At 37.9% G+C, this 16,227-nt stretch overlaps 1 protein-coding gene across 1 annotated transcript in view; it reads right to left on the bottom strand.

Annotated features, from left to right (window-relative positions):
- Positions 1–11,538: 11,538 nt before the first annotated feature.
- LOC149154861 (cinnamoyl-CoA reductase 1-like) overlaps positions 11,539–16,227 on the bottom strand; it is a 71,607-nt gene continuing 66,918 nt past the window's right edge. The window contains exons 5-6 of the mRNA XM_089441223.1: positions 12,014–12,203; positions 11,539–11,927 (exon numbers count right to left, since the gene is read on the bottom strand). Coding sequence (XP_089297349.1) covers positions 11,783–11,927; positions 12,014–12,203 — 335 coding nt within the window. The 3' untranslated portion in view covers positions 11,539–11,782. The remainder of the gene's footprint in view (positions 11,928–12,013; positions 12,204–16,227) is intronic.

Raw genomic sequence — 16,227 nt, forward strand, 5'->3', positions numbered from 1 at the left:
GTGCATGTGAAGCTTGCAAACTGGTGATGAGCTGCGGGAGTTCCTCATAGTTCTGGATCTGACTCCGAATGCGTGCCTTCAACTCTACCGCCTTGGGCTTCATCATCTTTGGCAAGTGCAATGGGGCTCCTTTGTACCTCATTGTCCATGTTTGCATGCAATCAACAATAGTGTGTAAATTTGACAAGATGTGTGCTCTCATAGCACAACGCTACTGCCAACCGTTGAGATGGACAACTAACTTGTGCACTTTGCCGAATTTGGAATACAACATCTGCATGACTACTTCGAGAGATGATACTTCATCCAGTATCACTCTTCTCAACTCGGCTCGGACGGATGATGTAATCTATTTTCCTCCCTGCTTGGGCGCTTGTAATTCCTTAGTGATTCGCTTGTTTTCTGCTATCAAGAATTGAACGCTCGAGCTGGTGGCTTTGAAATATGCTCTAGTACCATCGGCCAATGATGTTGGATGCTTGCAAACATCAGATACGATCACTCGTTCTTCAAAATGCGCAGGAGATGTGTGGACATCCAGAGTAGGCACTCTGTGCGATTGCACAACTCTATGTTGCGACTCGTCGAAAGATATGTTGTGCATCTTCGCTTCCAAATTGTCTTCAAGGATCTCTATGTCTCCTTGATCGCTTGGGACTTGCTCTTCTTCCGAATCTGGAAAAGATGGTGGGGTGACCTCTCGGTTATGATGCATAAGGTCAATATCCTGTTCGGACTCTGACTGCACCACATCTGTATCTATCTGCTCTATTATCTGTTCAATCTCTTGATCTAAGTCCTGCTCCTGCGACTGCTCACCCTGTGCTTGGATGAGTCTATAACCTGTATGGCCACAGTTTCATCAATCTGTGCATGTTGCGCCTCTTGTTGTGTTTGTCCCTGCTACAGTTCCTTCTCTCTTCTGCGCAACTCCTGTTCTTCCCGGAGTTGTTGCTTCAACTCTTGCAACTCCTTTTCTATTTCCTCCATCTTCTGTTTCTCTCTTTTCCTTTGTGTGTTCCTCCTATCGCGTTGTCACCTCTTAGCCTCAATCTCCAAAGATGCTTTCATCACGAGTGGATCTTCTTTGAACTTGCGACTTTATTTTGCCTCTGCACTGTCAATAACCTTTCTCTTGCCTTTTTAATGCACATCTCTGTTACCCTCTGTTGCTGCTGATGATTGTGCTCTCCGAGATGTTGCTTCCCTCTGCTTTGCTAAGTATTCCACAGCGACGTCGACCGATTCATTAGGCCTATAGAATCTGTGACAATATCTCCATGGGTCTACCTCAAGCCAATGACATGCCCCGTGGATCCAAGGAAATTGCACTCTCGCACAGTGGTCATTTACCAAGTAATGCGGGTCATACGGATCGAATCCTCTGGTGCTGAAGGTGAATCTCTTGAAGTCCTCTGTTTCGGCCGCAACATGTTTGAGATTCTGTATCTCCTACAACCTAATCCGCAAAGGAAGAACGAGCCAAGGTGCCTTCTTCTTCCTGTGAAGTCTAGCTGACAACCTTATCGAGATGTGATACAACACTTTTTGCATTACAAGCTTGTCCATGGAAAACTTCAGTAAAACATGCGGAGACTTCTCCGCGCTGTACATTCATATGAAGGTGCCAAGGGGTGAGGCATACCAATCTGCTATGTCGATCAATGCCTCCATTGCTGCCTGCGACATGCAAGGTGGATCCTACTCAAATATCATTTTGTACACCGGGGTGACAAAGTGGTCTGACAATTGTGTGATAACTCCGCAGAATGTTGCATTCGGAGAACAATTTGCAATAAGTGTGCACAGAGGTTTCCAAAGGTGTCCATGCTCAACTCAAGCCTGGGAACTGCTGAAAGGCACATATTACATCCAGTATGTATGCTGACATGTATATCTCTGCTTGCTAACCCTTGGGCGGATGTCGGGCTTCTTCCACATGTTCCTTCAATTTGAGAGCCAACATTTCGGACCAGTTGCATGGCCTTCCTTCATTGACCAGTTGGTCCAAGGCAATCACCCAACTCTACGGGAAGGTCTCTGTACTCTCTTGGCCGTATAAGCAGCATGCAAAGATGACCAAGTATTGATATGCCTTCCGCAGTATCTTCGTCTTGTAAACCAGGTTGGGTGTTGTCCTCAACTTGGCTGGCTCTTTCACCCAGCTCTTCAAGATATCCCTGGAGTTTGCGCTACTGCTGGGTTTTCTAAAGGGTTTCTCCATTGTAATCACCGGCTATGACAAGTGATACATCTGCTGAAAGTCCTTCGCCTTGAAGGTAGCAAGCTTGGTCCCACTGACACTGCTCAATGCCATCATCTTAGGATCAGTGTGCGAGACAATCCAATGTATCATGTCCGCGCATGGAAACATGAGATACCTGCATGTAATTCGGTACAAGACAGACTTGTGGATGTTGACATAGACCTTGCGGTCTTCCAGATCTTCCTCAAATGTGCTTGATAAAGTGTCATTGATGTCCTACCGTTTCATCTTGATGTCTCTGTCTATGAAAATCTTGGTGTATTTGTAAATGGGTAAGCTCACACACACTAACTGCATCTCCAGTTGCACTTCCAACAATGTCCTTTGACCCTGCTCTCTTGGAGGCCATTGTACCTGTACCGCTGAGAGACAAACGAACACCTGTTATAACTGGAGACATAGAAACACTCATGACAAGCAATATGTCAGTTGAAAACCAAAACAAATTTGAGGACTGACATGCAACATACCTGGGTGACTGAGAGCAAAGATTGCGCAAATTTTACTGGGAGGTTGGGAGACCGATTACCGAAACTCCACAAGTCACAGTCCGGGCTGTCAAGAGGCTAACTGACTGCTGGAACTGTGCAATACATAGTCCAGCTTGGCCTGTTGAGGACTGAAACTACGCAATTGGCATTTTTAGTTAGCAAGGGCATGCAAGCCCATGGACTGCATTGCGCAATTTTCTGGGTCAGCAGGGAACTGCCTCCTAGAATTACGCAATGCAAGCTTGGATATCAGTGCTAGACAGGTTTGTGCAGTTTCTGGAGGGAAGGCAAAGCCTTCACTTCTAGAAATGCGCATTGCTGTCTAGGTAAGGCAAGGTCCGAGCTAAGGCAGCCCAGACCTGCCGACGGGCGACTAAAAACATGAAAGGGTTTGGATGCATGGTGAGACTGAGTGTAAGGACGAGTGAATGATCATGCATGCAAACAATGAATGAAAGATTCAAAAAACGAGAATGCATGCATGTGTGTGAAACGAGTCGTTTCAACGACGACCGTCAGTGCAAAACAATGTCATGCATGCGACATCAGTGAAATGCAAATAAAAATTGAAACGGTGCTTCTACAAGCTAACATACATTAAAACGACATCAGGCGTTCAACAAAACCAAAAAAAAAACATTCATACAAAGCGAAATACAAAAAGCGACAAAAAAAAAACAAATGACATGAAAAGCAGACTTACTCGAAAAAAGTTGAGCTGAATGTGTTGAAGACTCTTAGATGTGCTGTGGGATGTCAGAGCTCCAAGATCAATGTGAGGAATGAGCTCTGCAGCGTCGAATAAATAAGTTTGATAAGGATGAGGCTTATGACGCGCATGCCAAAAATCTAGGAAAAAGCGACACTTGGAGGGAAGTTTCTAAAATGATCTTTGCATGTAACCTCCAGTTGCTAAAAATAGATCCTTAAAATCTAGGGATGTTTTTTTCATGTTGCTTTTTGCTATTTCAGGAAAAGAAACCCATGCATGAAAATCAGGATTGCTTAGTCCTGGAGGGAACCAGTCAACCTGAAGGCACATGCAACAGTGTGCAAGCCTGGGAATGGGATTTGTGCAGTTTCTGGGTTGAGAAAGTTTGGTTGTCCCTCAGGCATTGCGCAATTTCTGGGGTCAGCAGGTCACTGCCTCCCAGAATTGCGCAATTTCTGGGTTGAAGCCTAGTGTTGGGCTGGATTGCGCAATTTCCTGAGGGAGGGGTGCTTGGTTGGATTACGCAATTTATGGAGGGAAGGTTGGTTCCCCTCCAGAATTGCACAATTTTCAGAGGGAGCATCTTAGCCAGAGATTTGCCTAAGTCTGGTATGTCAGCCTGCGGGTAGGAGGCAAACAAGATGACATACACACGCTAGCAAGCCACTAAAACTCAGTTGAGACCTATGTACTTGACAGTGCAAGACATGCTGCTTAGGATGGTTGGTAGGGAGGCTCCAAAACGAAGCTAAGGAAAAATTTTGGAGGGTGGTTGTAGCCGCTACAACAAGGACATATGATGAAATCATACTCTCTTGATGTTTAGGGTTTGTTGATGTTATGAAACCCTAGTTTTTAAAGGCTTGTTGTTGATGTCTAGGATATATGGTGAAACCCTAGATTTTTAGGGTTTGGTGAATTAGGGTTTATGGAAAAATCCTTGTAATAGTTAATGTAAGATCCTAGGAATGAAACCCTAGGTGTATGTTTTTTCGTATGATTGAAACCCTAGCTTGGTCAAAATTGTTGAATATTTATCATTGAAGTTTTGATGTTTGTATCTAGGGTTAATGTCAAAAACCCTAGTAGAAGATTGATATGAGGTTCTAATGCATGATAATTAAACCCTAGATGTAAAATGCTTTCGCTATGATTAAATTTAGTTGCTAATATCTAAAGTTTAGTTTTGGTAGAGGAATCTAGCATAGATTGTTGTGAAATTCCAGGGCATGAAAAGTGTAACCTTTGTTGATTGCAAACCTAACTAGGTTTATGTTTTGACATCTAAAGTTTGATTTATTATGCTCCCATTATGTCGACATGTGAACCCTATATTGATAAAGTTGACTTCATGCTCTATATTTGTGCTTGGTTGAACTTGTTGTTGAAGATTTGTAGGGACACCTACCTCATACTTGATGACAACTTGATGATGATGTTGAGAATGACAAAAGGAGGGAGCTGTAAGAATCTTGGTAACATTGAAGTATACATTACTAATGACCTTGTTACCAAGTGAAGGTAGAAGAAATGATGTTCCAGAAGGTTGCATTTCTCTGATGATGTGATGAAGCGAAAGAAAGATCCTGTGTGGTTGAAGTTGATGAATTTGTCCCCTAGTAGAGAAGAAGCTTGGATAAAGGTGTATATCTCCCCAATTCAGAGGGAGGACATGTTTTGACAACTATAATCAAGACTATGAAGAAGGAATGAAGACCGGAGAAAGGCCAAAGCACATGTGGTTATTTGTGATTAATAAAGTTATATTTGTGATTGATGAAGTTGTGAACAAGAATTGGATGTTTTGGAAAGTGATGAGGATGTGTTTGATGCTGCTGAAAAAGTCGAAGAAGGAAGCTTCCATCAAGATGTATTTGGATATTGTGATGACCTAAGAAACATCAGAATAGTTGAAGACGTCGGAGTTTCATGCTAACATACAAGAACATATACATTGGAAGTTTGATACTAGTTGGGGTTGTGGAGCTATAATATGTGCCAACAGATGAACTAGTAGTTGATGTGTTGAAGAAATCTCTCCCCAACAAGAAGTTAGTTTTAAGAGCATGCTTAGATTAGAAGATGTGTTGATCTCTTCCTGAAAATTTGGTGTATTGATAAATGCATCTATTTTGGTTGTGAGAGAGAGATGAAGTACCATAAAATTGCCCGTATGATGATGATGGCACTCGGGAGGACATCGTGGCCCGGTTAGTATTGAGATCTAGGTCGATATCTAGATCCTAGAGGAAGGGTATTGTGTGGAGCTCTGGTTTAGTGTTGATACCTAGATCCCTATAAGGGTTAGTGTCAGGGCATGAAGGCCTAGATGGTATTCTGTTGGATGGATACCCGGGCTATAGCTTGATGGTACCTATAGTGGAAAATGCCTAGATGACACCTTAGTCCTTGTTGGGTGGATACCTTAGCAATTAGGGTATCCATAGCATTGCGTATACTATTCTACTCTTCTTAAGAACATTTCAGATTGAGTTCAACCTTGTACTGGTTGAACAATTATGAATATCTCCCTAGCTAAGAGGGAGCGTTGAGAAATGTAACTAGTATCGGTCTTCATAATTGTATTTGAGTCATGATGTAATGTAATTATTATGTATTTGTCAAAAGGAAAGAAAAGAAAATTTATTTACGGGCATGGGTTTCATGTTATATGTATTTTTTTCTAGGTCAAGACTCCATTGAAGGCTTCTAGGATTGAGTCATAAGTCATTGTACATGTCATCATGTTATAGACTCTTCTTGGGCCTTGTATATTGAAAAATAAATTTGTAAAAGAGAATATTGTAAGATTAGGCTCCTCCATCAAGTCGACTTGCCTACTTCTTCATGTCGGCCTCATAGAGGAGCCTCAAACCACTATGAATCGCTGAGCAGTCGACCTATTATGAGATCATCCATGCTTGAATTTGATCTGCAATTTTTCAGGTAAAGAATGAGGTGCGAAGAAGTCTAATGAGAAATATTTATCATTACAAAAGAAGAAATAACCACAATGAAGAAGGAAGAGACCTTTGGGAGCCGAAATTCTGCCACACGTGTGAGCTAGGGTTTCTGCAAGTTTGTTCTCTTGCAAGCTGGGACTTCAAATGCTGTAGAGAGGGAAGGACAATGTTTGACTAAGATTTCAGAGAAAAATTTGTGTTGACTTGTGAAGAATTTGATTGAAGTTTGACTTGACTACATGGAGGTTGACTTGATGGATTGAAGGAAGTCTATGTCTTGGTCAAAAGGTCTTGGTTGTCTCATTTGACCTGATTCTAAAGAAGAGAAGAATTTCTTTGGGTTTTCCCCTAGAGAGGGGTTTTGCCCTGGCTGAGTACCTGCATCTTGTGTTCATTTTTGTGATATTCATGTTTTTGGAATTTATTTGATGATAAGAACACTAACATAATCAACAGAAGAAAAATATAATATCACAAGTAAATGTCAAGTAAGAGAAATCAAGAATAAGTTGTCCTAACGCTGCCCTAATGGATTTCTCAACACCGAGGAGGTCCACTCTAGAAAAATGTGCCATCCTCTCCAAAATAACAAAACAATGCATGCACACCTTGAAATTTGTGCCAAAAGAGGGAGAGCTACACATAAAAGCCCAAGCCTCTTCCAAATAGACTCCCCCAAGTGTGAAAAGTTGTTAAATGAAGTAGGGTGCCTAAGTAATTAACATTCGCGTAGATAAAATTGAATACATTAGCCATTTAATCTACTTCACCTAGATTGTAAATTACATTACAAACTTATTTTAGATTTCTTCTTGAAACATTGAATTAAATTACTGAAGCAACCTACACCAAATTAAATATGATTCTAAAACATAGAAACTGAGCAAGGAAATACAAACACATAGGACACTGTTATTTTTGGACAAAAGTCCCCAGAAAAACCCAATGCAGGAAAATCGATGCAACACCTCTGAGGGTTTTATTATTATGCAGGAGAAAATTTGAGTACAATTCTAGGATGCTCAACTAACAATCTGATACAGAGAGAATACTAAACAAAACACCGGTGAAATGATCTCACCCTATCACTGGAGAATCAGTCACTGATCCTACTGAATTGGAGGCTCTACGTCACCCTTTGCGTGGTCTCTATGCAGAACTGCGTCACCCCTGACAGTTTCTGCATCACCCATTCTGGGTATTACACTACCCCTCTTCCGGATCATCTGCTAGCTAAGAAAATCGAACTTCCACCCTCCGGACTCACACCCTGACTTCCGACAACTGAATTTTGATTTCCCTTAGTAGGAAACTCGACTTCCCCTCAAGGATTGTGTTGCCTCTGTGTCAACATTGTGTGGGCTAGCATCAATGTTCATCTAGACATCTTTCTATTCTCCCTCTGCCTCGTACTCTCCGAAAATTCCTTCTTCCGAATTCTCACTGCCTCTTTGCTACAAGAAATATCCTCAATTGATTTTTCCTCCTGAGAACTTCTCACTTCAGAAAATCGATTTCCTCAATCTCTCTTAGTGTGTTTTCCAAATGACCTTCAAGCCCCTTCTTATATCTTCATATTGGACAACCAGCGACTTAGATTAAATCATAATCAAAATCTCATATCGTTTTGGCTTGATCTGTGTCTTTTTCTAGAAGTTTCACCCCTGATTAGATTAATACCCATTAATATTTTAATTTTCCTAAGTTTAGACTTAAGAACCCCATTAAAAATATTTATTATTTTAATATAATCGTCTCTAGGTGGAATTTCCCAAAATGGTTTTTGGGTTCTTTGGAATCCATGTGCCCAAGCCTCCCTGCAAAATTTGAGGCTTAGGGCACATCCGATGCTACCCCAAACCAACATCATCATCACGCAAGATCTCTATTATGCTCAAAGAAAATGATAAAACAAGTAATGGCAAGCATCCATATGTCAAGAGAGTGATCCCAAAGCATGAACATAACATCCACAACCATGAGAAGACCATAAACATGATCATCCACTAAAAAAGACTAAATCTTCTCTGACCTAAAAAAATCTACTCAACCAATAAATAAAATCTCCAATCAAAAATCAACGTGTGTACCCCAAAAGCTCAAAAATACCAACAACAAAGACCATCAATGTAATGAAAATAACAATGTGAAACTTTACACAATATGAAGTGTAACGTACCACAAGAAGTTATGAAAATAACAATGTGAAACTTTACACAATATGAAGTATAACATACCACAAGTTATAGGTTTATACGTTGATAGTTATATATAATGCGATACCAACTATTTATTGATATATCTGTGAAAAAGAATATGACAAAAGCTTATGAAACATCTTCGATATGCCGAGTTCATGTTTATCATAAGCCATATTGACATCTCCATGTCCAAATGATGCACTTGGACTGATGTTATGTTGCTCAGTGGGAAAGAATATTTGATGATGCACTTGGAATAATGGTGTGTCGCTCATCGGGGAAGAATGTTCGATGAATTTCTTATTCCATTTTAGGCTTAGGCAGGATGGTCAAGGCTTTAAAATAAAATGCACTTTACCATTCATTCAAATAATCAAGACATATGGAACTCGAGGCAGCTCAATTCAATTGGTGATGACAATGTTCTTAAAAATTTTAATTAAAACTTACAGCGTATTTAAATAATCAAGACATAGGGAAGTTGGGTAGTTTAATTGGCGATGACAATGTTATTAAAATTTAAGGTTAAAATTTTGTGAGACAAACTAAAAATAAAAAATATGAATCAAAGCACAGGAGTTTATTAATAAAATCAAAGTCAAAATGCATTTTACCATTTTCACATTACGAGGTGGAGGCAGGAATTAAAAAGTTCAAAACGGGTAAGGCAAAGGACTTGGTTGAACTTCAAGCAAGATTCTAAAGTGGGGAATGAACATTCTAGCACCGCACATCATGGAAATATTCAATGACGTCATTCGACAAGGATTCCCAAGAGATTGGACAACTAGTCTAGCAATAACCCTTTTTAAAAGTGGAGACATTAATAATCCTTCCAACTATAGAACCATCATGATCAATCCTTTGTTTGCAAAGCTTTTCAACGGCATGGTAGAAAATAGAATCAGTAAGTGGGCAGAAGTAAAAGAAAAGAGGGCATAAGGACAAATGGGTTTTAGACTAAAGCATTTTACAATAGACCATGGTATCACACTGAGACACATTATTGAAAAGTTTGGGGGGACAAAGAAGAAGTATTTCGCTGCTTTGTTGACTTCAAAAAGACATTTGACGTGGTCCCTAGAGATAAGTTGTGGTGTAGAATGGAAGAACTTAAAATTCTTTTACAATATAGAGTTGCCTTCCATAGGCTTTACGAAGAGGTGAAAGTCAAAATTAGAACTTCAGCAGACATTTTAGAAAGTTTTAGAAGTGACATCAAAGTCAAGCAAGGTTGCCCTTTATCCCCTACCCTTTTTGGTTTATATATTGACAAATTGAAAGAGTGGCTAAATCTATAAGGTGGGGATGGTGTTCAGTTGGGGGAGTTTGTGATAAAGCTTCTTTTATATGCCAATGATCTTGTATTATTTTCTAAATCGGCCCAGGAATTGCAAAAATGCATCTATATGACCTTGAGCATTTTTGTAACGCAGTGGAGATGCAAGTCAATGCTAGTAAGACCAAAATAATGATTTTCTCTAATAAAAAAAAGCAAAGTCAACATGCGTTTTTCTTTGAAGGAAACATTCTTGAAGTAAATGAATACAAGTACCTCGGGATCAATTTCAACAAGCAGCGTAATTGAGAGGACTACAGAAATAAGAGAATTTTAGGAGGGTGGAAATCATTATATGCATTTCAAAACAAATGTAGAGAGGTAGAGTTATGGGATTGGAAAACGATTAAAATGCTTTTTGGACTCCTAGTTTGTCTAGTGATATTATATGGGTGTGAACTATAGGCTAACAACATCCCTATTTCGAAATGGAAACAAATTGAGAAAATCCAAAACCGTTTGATCATGAGCAAGTTCAAAATAAAATATTCAGTTCCTTATGAGATAATGTTGAGTGAAACAGGGGCAACTCCCATCGAAGCAATCGCTATGGTGCGTCTTATAAGGTATCTGAAAATAATTGAGCAAATGGGAGTGGGTAGATAGCTTAAAGTTATCTTCAATGAAGGCATGAGCGAAAGAAAAAAATCGTGGATAGACAAATGGATGTAAAAATGGAATATTTACCTCAATGCATGTCCCACAAATAACAAAGAGTTAAAAAATTTTGTTATGGAGAAGTTTCGTAAGCATATATGGGGAAAAGATTTGGGTAGAAAGAAGAAGTACTATGTTCAGAAATTCAACCCCACTTGTGATCTCCAGCAAAAAGAGTACATTGGAGTCAACATTCCATGGAGAGCAAAGATTCTTATTGCTCAATTAAGAACTAACTCATATCAACTTCGGTGTGAAACAAGACGGTGGAAGATACCTAAATAAGCAGGAAGAACGGGTGTGTACTTTTTGCACTTATGGGGCAGTGAAATTGGAAAAGCATTTAATTTTGAAATGTGATGCTTTCAGAGACATCAAGGACAGTTATGGCAGTATGTTAGCATCAATTCCTTGGCATTGTCTTTTCCGTGAAGGAAGCCTTAGAAAGTTGGGTCAGCTCATCATCAGTTTAAATAAGAAAAAGATTGAATTGCAAAAGGCAAAAAGCAGAGAGGCTAATAGTCCCATAGACTATTTTTAGTCTCATGGACATTAAAATATCATTTATTCATTCATTCAAATAATCAAAACATGGAACCCACAGGGCAGCTCAATTGACTATCAGAGTGTTATTCAAATTTAAGATCACAGTGTTATTAAAGTTTAAGGTTAAAACTCATTCAAATAATCAAAACATGCAGTCCAATTGACCATTACAGTGTAATTACCGTTACAGTGTTACTAAAGTCTAAGGTTAAAACTCGGGTCAAGCCAAAACGAAAAAAAACAAAACACTGGAAAATCAAAGTCAAAGAGTTGAAAGGATCACGGTACGGAATGCCATGAGCTCCCAATGCGAACAGCCCAATGCCAAAAGAAACCATACGGAATATGTTTGAACACACATAATTTCCCATAAGCCAGTTAGCCTCGTGGACTTTAATCAAATTCAATTCAATTCACTGACACACGTGCAAGATTGCATCTTCGATTAGCCAACGTACAATCAAATCACAAAAGATTGAATCTTCCCTCATTTCAAATTCTTAAGAAGTAACCTACTTTGCTGATAAATCCCTGACAATATTTTTTACCCTTTTAAAATAATGCAACATTAACAGCGATTACAATCTAGCTGACATGGGAATTTCTTTCACTTCAAAATACCCTTATTTTTGAAACACTCAACGATGTCAACAAGTGTCCGTTCCAACTGCATGTACTCCAAACCCAGTTCTCGCAGTTTATTTCCGGAAAGTTGTTCAACACCTGACGAATCCAACCCTACATCAACATAACTGCGAGGTACAAATTATTTAGCTTACTAATCCAGAATAATTCATGCAGAATCCTCATATCAGGTTTATGGTTGAAAGTCACTCACTCTTTGGGATAATTATACTGTGGATAAAGCCTTTTAAGAATGTCAACCAATTCCTTGGTTTTTACTGAGTGAGCTGTACATAGATATCTTCCAGCTGCAGAAGGGATTTCATAAGCAAGTATGTGTGCCTTTGCAACATCTCTGACATCCACAATGATGCGTGCTTTGTTTTCACACCTCTCGAGATCACCTGTTAAGAAAATGAACCTAGCTCTTCTCAGCATCCACAATATCCACCTATAAATATATCAATTTTTTCACAATTGGAATATACTCTACAGCTATGTTATGTAGCAAGCTTGTTTGAAAAGCACAAAAAAAGTTATAACCAGTCATAATTGGCTTCTGCTCAATGCCCTTCATTCATAGCATTCGAAAGTTCATAATTTAGTTTCTGCACTCTTGGTTAAGCAAGCTTGACAAAACAACTTTCACTGGATCCCTGAGATTTAATTAAAAGATGATAATCTCTAGCAAAAAGTTTGAAACTGGAAATGAAGGGAACATGCAAATGGGAATGAGGAGCAAAGAAGAATTGTTGAATGTAGGTATAAAATAGGAATGTCTGAAAAAATATTTAAAATTCTAACATTTTGTAGGAAATATTTGTAAGTTTATTTGAATTAACAGTGTCTTTAATTAATCATTTAACATTTTGTCTCTACATATGTCAGGCTCGGTAGTATAATAAATTGTAAGCCGAAATTGCTGAATACCATTTCTATGCCACTGCTTTTATGTCGTTATATATGATTTACCTGAATCATGCAGCTTGAACACATTAGTCCAGGAATTCCCTCTAAGCAATGATGCATGCATCTCGGTCATGCGACACTTCTATTCAAACTCTCTTCTCTGGGCTCCATTTACTAACCAGTGTCCATCCATGTTAGGTCTAAAGGTCTAGATCAATCTTGAGTTGAGGGAAATCATATACCTTGAGGTGCAAACCTTTTCTTTAGTTTTTTTCAATTTATTTTTTTTCCACCTTGAAAGACTTATCCCTATTTATAGATAATAGATCTGGAGTTAAGTCCTAAATTGTTTTTTAATAAATATACACAAATATATATGTCTATGTCATATGTCAACTCCATGTTGAGCATGAAAGAAATTACACCATTAAAACTTTGTAACCAGACATAATTTTTTTTTACTTTCAATTGTTATATATATTAATATATAATGTTATACTTGACATTATAATATTTTATGTAGGTGGATATTGAAAATTACACATCTCCCTACTATAGTAGGCTGTAGAAAGTGTTTTTCAGCACAATAAAGAAATATGAGTTTCAAAAACATAAGATGTTTAAACTTTATATGCCTCATCATCCTTAGTAAATCAGATATGGGCCCAGAGACACATAGTGACATATGTCATGATTAACTCAAGCAAGAAAACTTAGTAATACATTTGATAGTTTTCAATAATTGATTAAGAAAATTATATCATGGAGAAACAAACTGGAAAACAAACTGAATCTTTAGCACTTGGATGCACTCCAAAGAACTTTTTAAAAGCATATTTGTGTAAGAACTTTAGAAAAAATACCAACAGCTCTATATGGAAGAAAATATTAACAAGCTCTTTAAATAATGAGATTGTCTTTCGGATTAATCACGTTATTGAGATTTGGTCTTTAATCACGTTATTGAGATTTGGTCTTTAAGCTCCTTAAATCCTTTGTATATGAAGAAATCTTGTTTTCAAATATTCCTACTACATTGTTGAACGCGTGTGTATATATATATATATATATATATATATATATAAAAGCAAGTAGTATACCCTTTGATCTAAATATGGAAGCAATGAAAAATTTTACAGGAAAAATTAATTCAACAGTAAACTGACAGTGGAAGACGGATTAGATGTCGAAAGAGGTATTTATTCTATCTACTAACATCCAAAGTGCGCGATGAGTTCTGCTATTCAAGTAATAGTGAGTCAAAGCCAATTGGCAAGCTCTCACACACACCAAATTGTTTCAGAAGTCAATGACGTATAAGGTGATAAAGAGGTGGAGAATGTGCTTGCATGATAATGCCAGCGAAACGTCAACGGTTCAGTATGTACATATGATGGTATCCAGCACACAATCTAAGGACAGTTTTAGACTTTACAGACATGAAGATGATGTGTGCAAGACAATAAGAAATGTTATAATACCCATGCTTGATCTAATAAAGGATTTCGTTCCAATTAGAAGAAACTAAGAAACGTTATAACACCCATGCTTGATCTAAAGAAAGGATTTCGTTCCAATTAGAAGACAATAAGAAATGTTATAACACCCATGCTTGATCTAAGAAATAATTTCGTTCCAATTAAGGTAACGCAAGTAAAACTACGACTTGAAATTCAAGTACGTTATCAATGTGGAAATCATTAGGGGGAGAGAAAAATAGTCAAAGAAGTCTAGGGAAAAAAATTGCATCTTTGAGGTGAAAAAAGGTTCTGTGATTCTTTTGCACATGCAAAGGAGACAATGTCGGCAGAAGGCCAAAAGAAGCAAAAGTATATTAGAATTGTTTGATGTAGAAGCTGTTAAGAGTTGCTGGATGTGACATCCAGGTTAAGGAGTCGAGTGTGTACAGTTGTTCAAGAGAAACTGAAAATATAACAGCAGCAATTCCTCGAGGAAAATGGACTTTGATGCACTGGAAGTTTAGGAGAGGGCAGGATCCATAAGATTCCAGATAAAGTTGGGTTCAGGTGAATTCCAATGAAGCAAAGATGAAGCAAGAAAATTTCAAGTCTCGAAGTATCCAGTTATAGAGGTGAAAAAATAGAAATGCGGTCGTAAGACGTTGGGTGCGGCAACTGCAAAGATCAGCAGTTTCAAAAAAATTAAATGGGGTAGAAAAGATTTGTAAGGCAGAGATGAAAGCAAATAACCATGGATCAGGGAAGTTTTAGCAACTCCTTGAAGGCTAGCTAGCTATTCCAATATAGACTATGATTGGATATTCATAACATATATTTTGATGCTATTATAACTTCTGTTGCTGTCAACTTATTTGTCTCCCAACTCTAATGTTATCCTTTACACATCCACTGCTATTGCAAAGCTTGAGCTTGTGAAGGTGCTTTCTTAGAACTATTGTTAGAATTGATATCCATTTGTGTAGATGTTTAGTGTTAAGAATGAATATTAGTGTGGGCTGACATTTTTTCTTGGTAAAATTTTTCAAGGATTCTTTCCCACTAGCTGTTATCCAACCATTAGAATTTTTTTATAAAAGGCTAGCCTCCCCTCTAGTAAGAGGTTCTTGTTGTCTTACAAGATAAGTGACATCAATAAAGAACTTTCATTTGCAAATCTATGCTCATTTTGTACATTGTGTGGTTTGGTTTTTACTATAGTTTCTTTTCTTGATTAATTGTTGTATTCGGTTTTAATCTAATAATTTTTCTAACAAGTAATATTACACAAAAGCTAACTATTTGAGCCATCGAAGGACTATAGAGTCATGTGGAGGAAACAAACAAAGCCCACTATGTTTTTTCGTTGGTAGGTAGCTTGTTCCAAGAAGAGTTGGATCATTCTAGTAGGAAGCTTCAACCAGGAAAGGAGCTTGTACTCCAAACACTCAAACTAAAGGCCACAGAATGCCACCCTACGAGTAGCTCCTAGTTGGGTCTTGAAAGAGGAAGAATCATTAAGTCACAAGTGGGGCAATTTTTCTTGTAGAGCAAGCACTTCCCTGACAAACTGCAATATCAACTTAAGGAGGCACGTGTTTCAGAACCCATCAATAAGGTATATTTCTTTTCGTACATGGTATAAATTGCAGCAACCATTCTATTTTAAAAAACTCAACTTTTAATTTCTATTTTATAGTAGTAATTTCTACTTGCTAATTTTTTAACTGTCATATCATAAACAAGAAGTTTTTCACCTTAGGATATTTGAAAACAAAGTAAAATATAAGCCAAGGTTAGATACATTGAATTGGTATTAATATTGCATATCTTTACCCTTGTGTATCTAGTTATTTTAGTGGAGATACGAGCATTTTACTGGTTCTAACTCAAAAAACCTGCAACAAATATCAAGGCTTTCAGTTCCTAACAAGTAAATCATTTAGAACCCTGTAGTTAGACTCTACATTGAATTTACATTGCTGATTTATCAAATTAGAGTAAAAGACAGTTATTTCCAGTTGTTTTCAAAGTAAATTAAATATCAAAAATTTTTGGGCAT

The sequence above is a fragment of the Pinus tabuliformis genome, chromosome 9 (assembly GCF_031772625.1).
Source record: "Pinus tabuliformis cultivar Carrire ecotype Pingquan chromosome 9, CPIR1, whole genome shotgun sequence".
NCBI lineage: Eukaryota > Viridiplantae > Streptophyta > Pinopsida > Pinales > Pinaceae > Pinus > Pinus tabuliformis.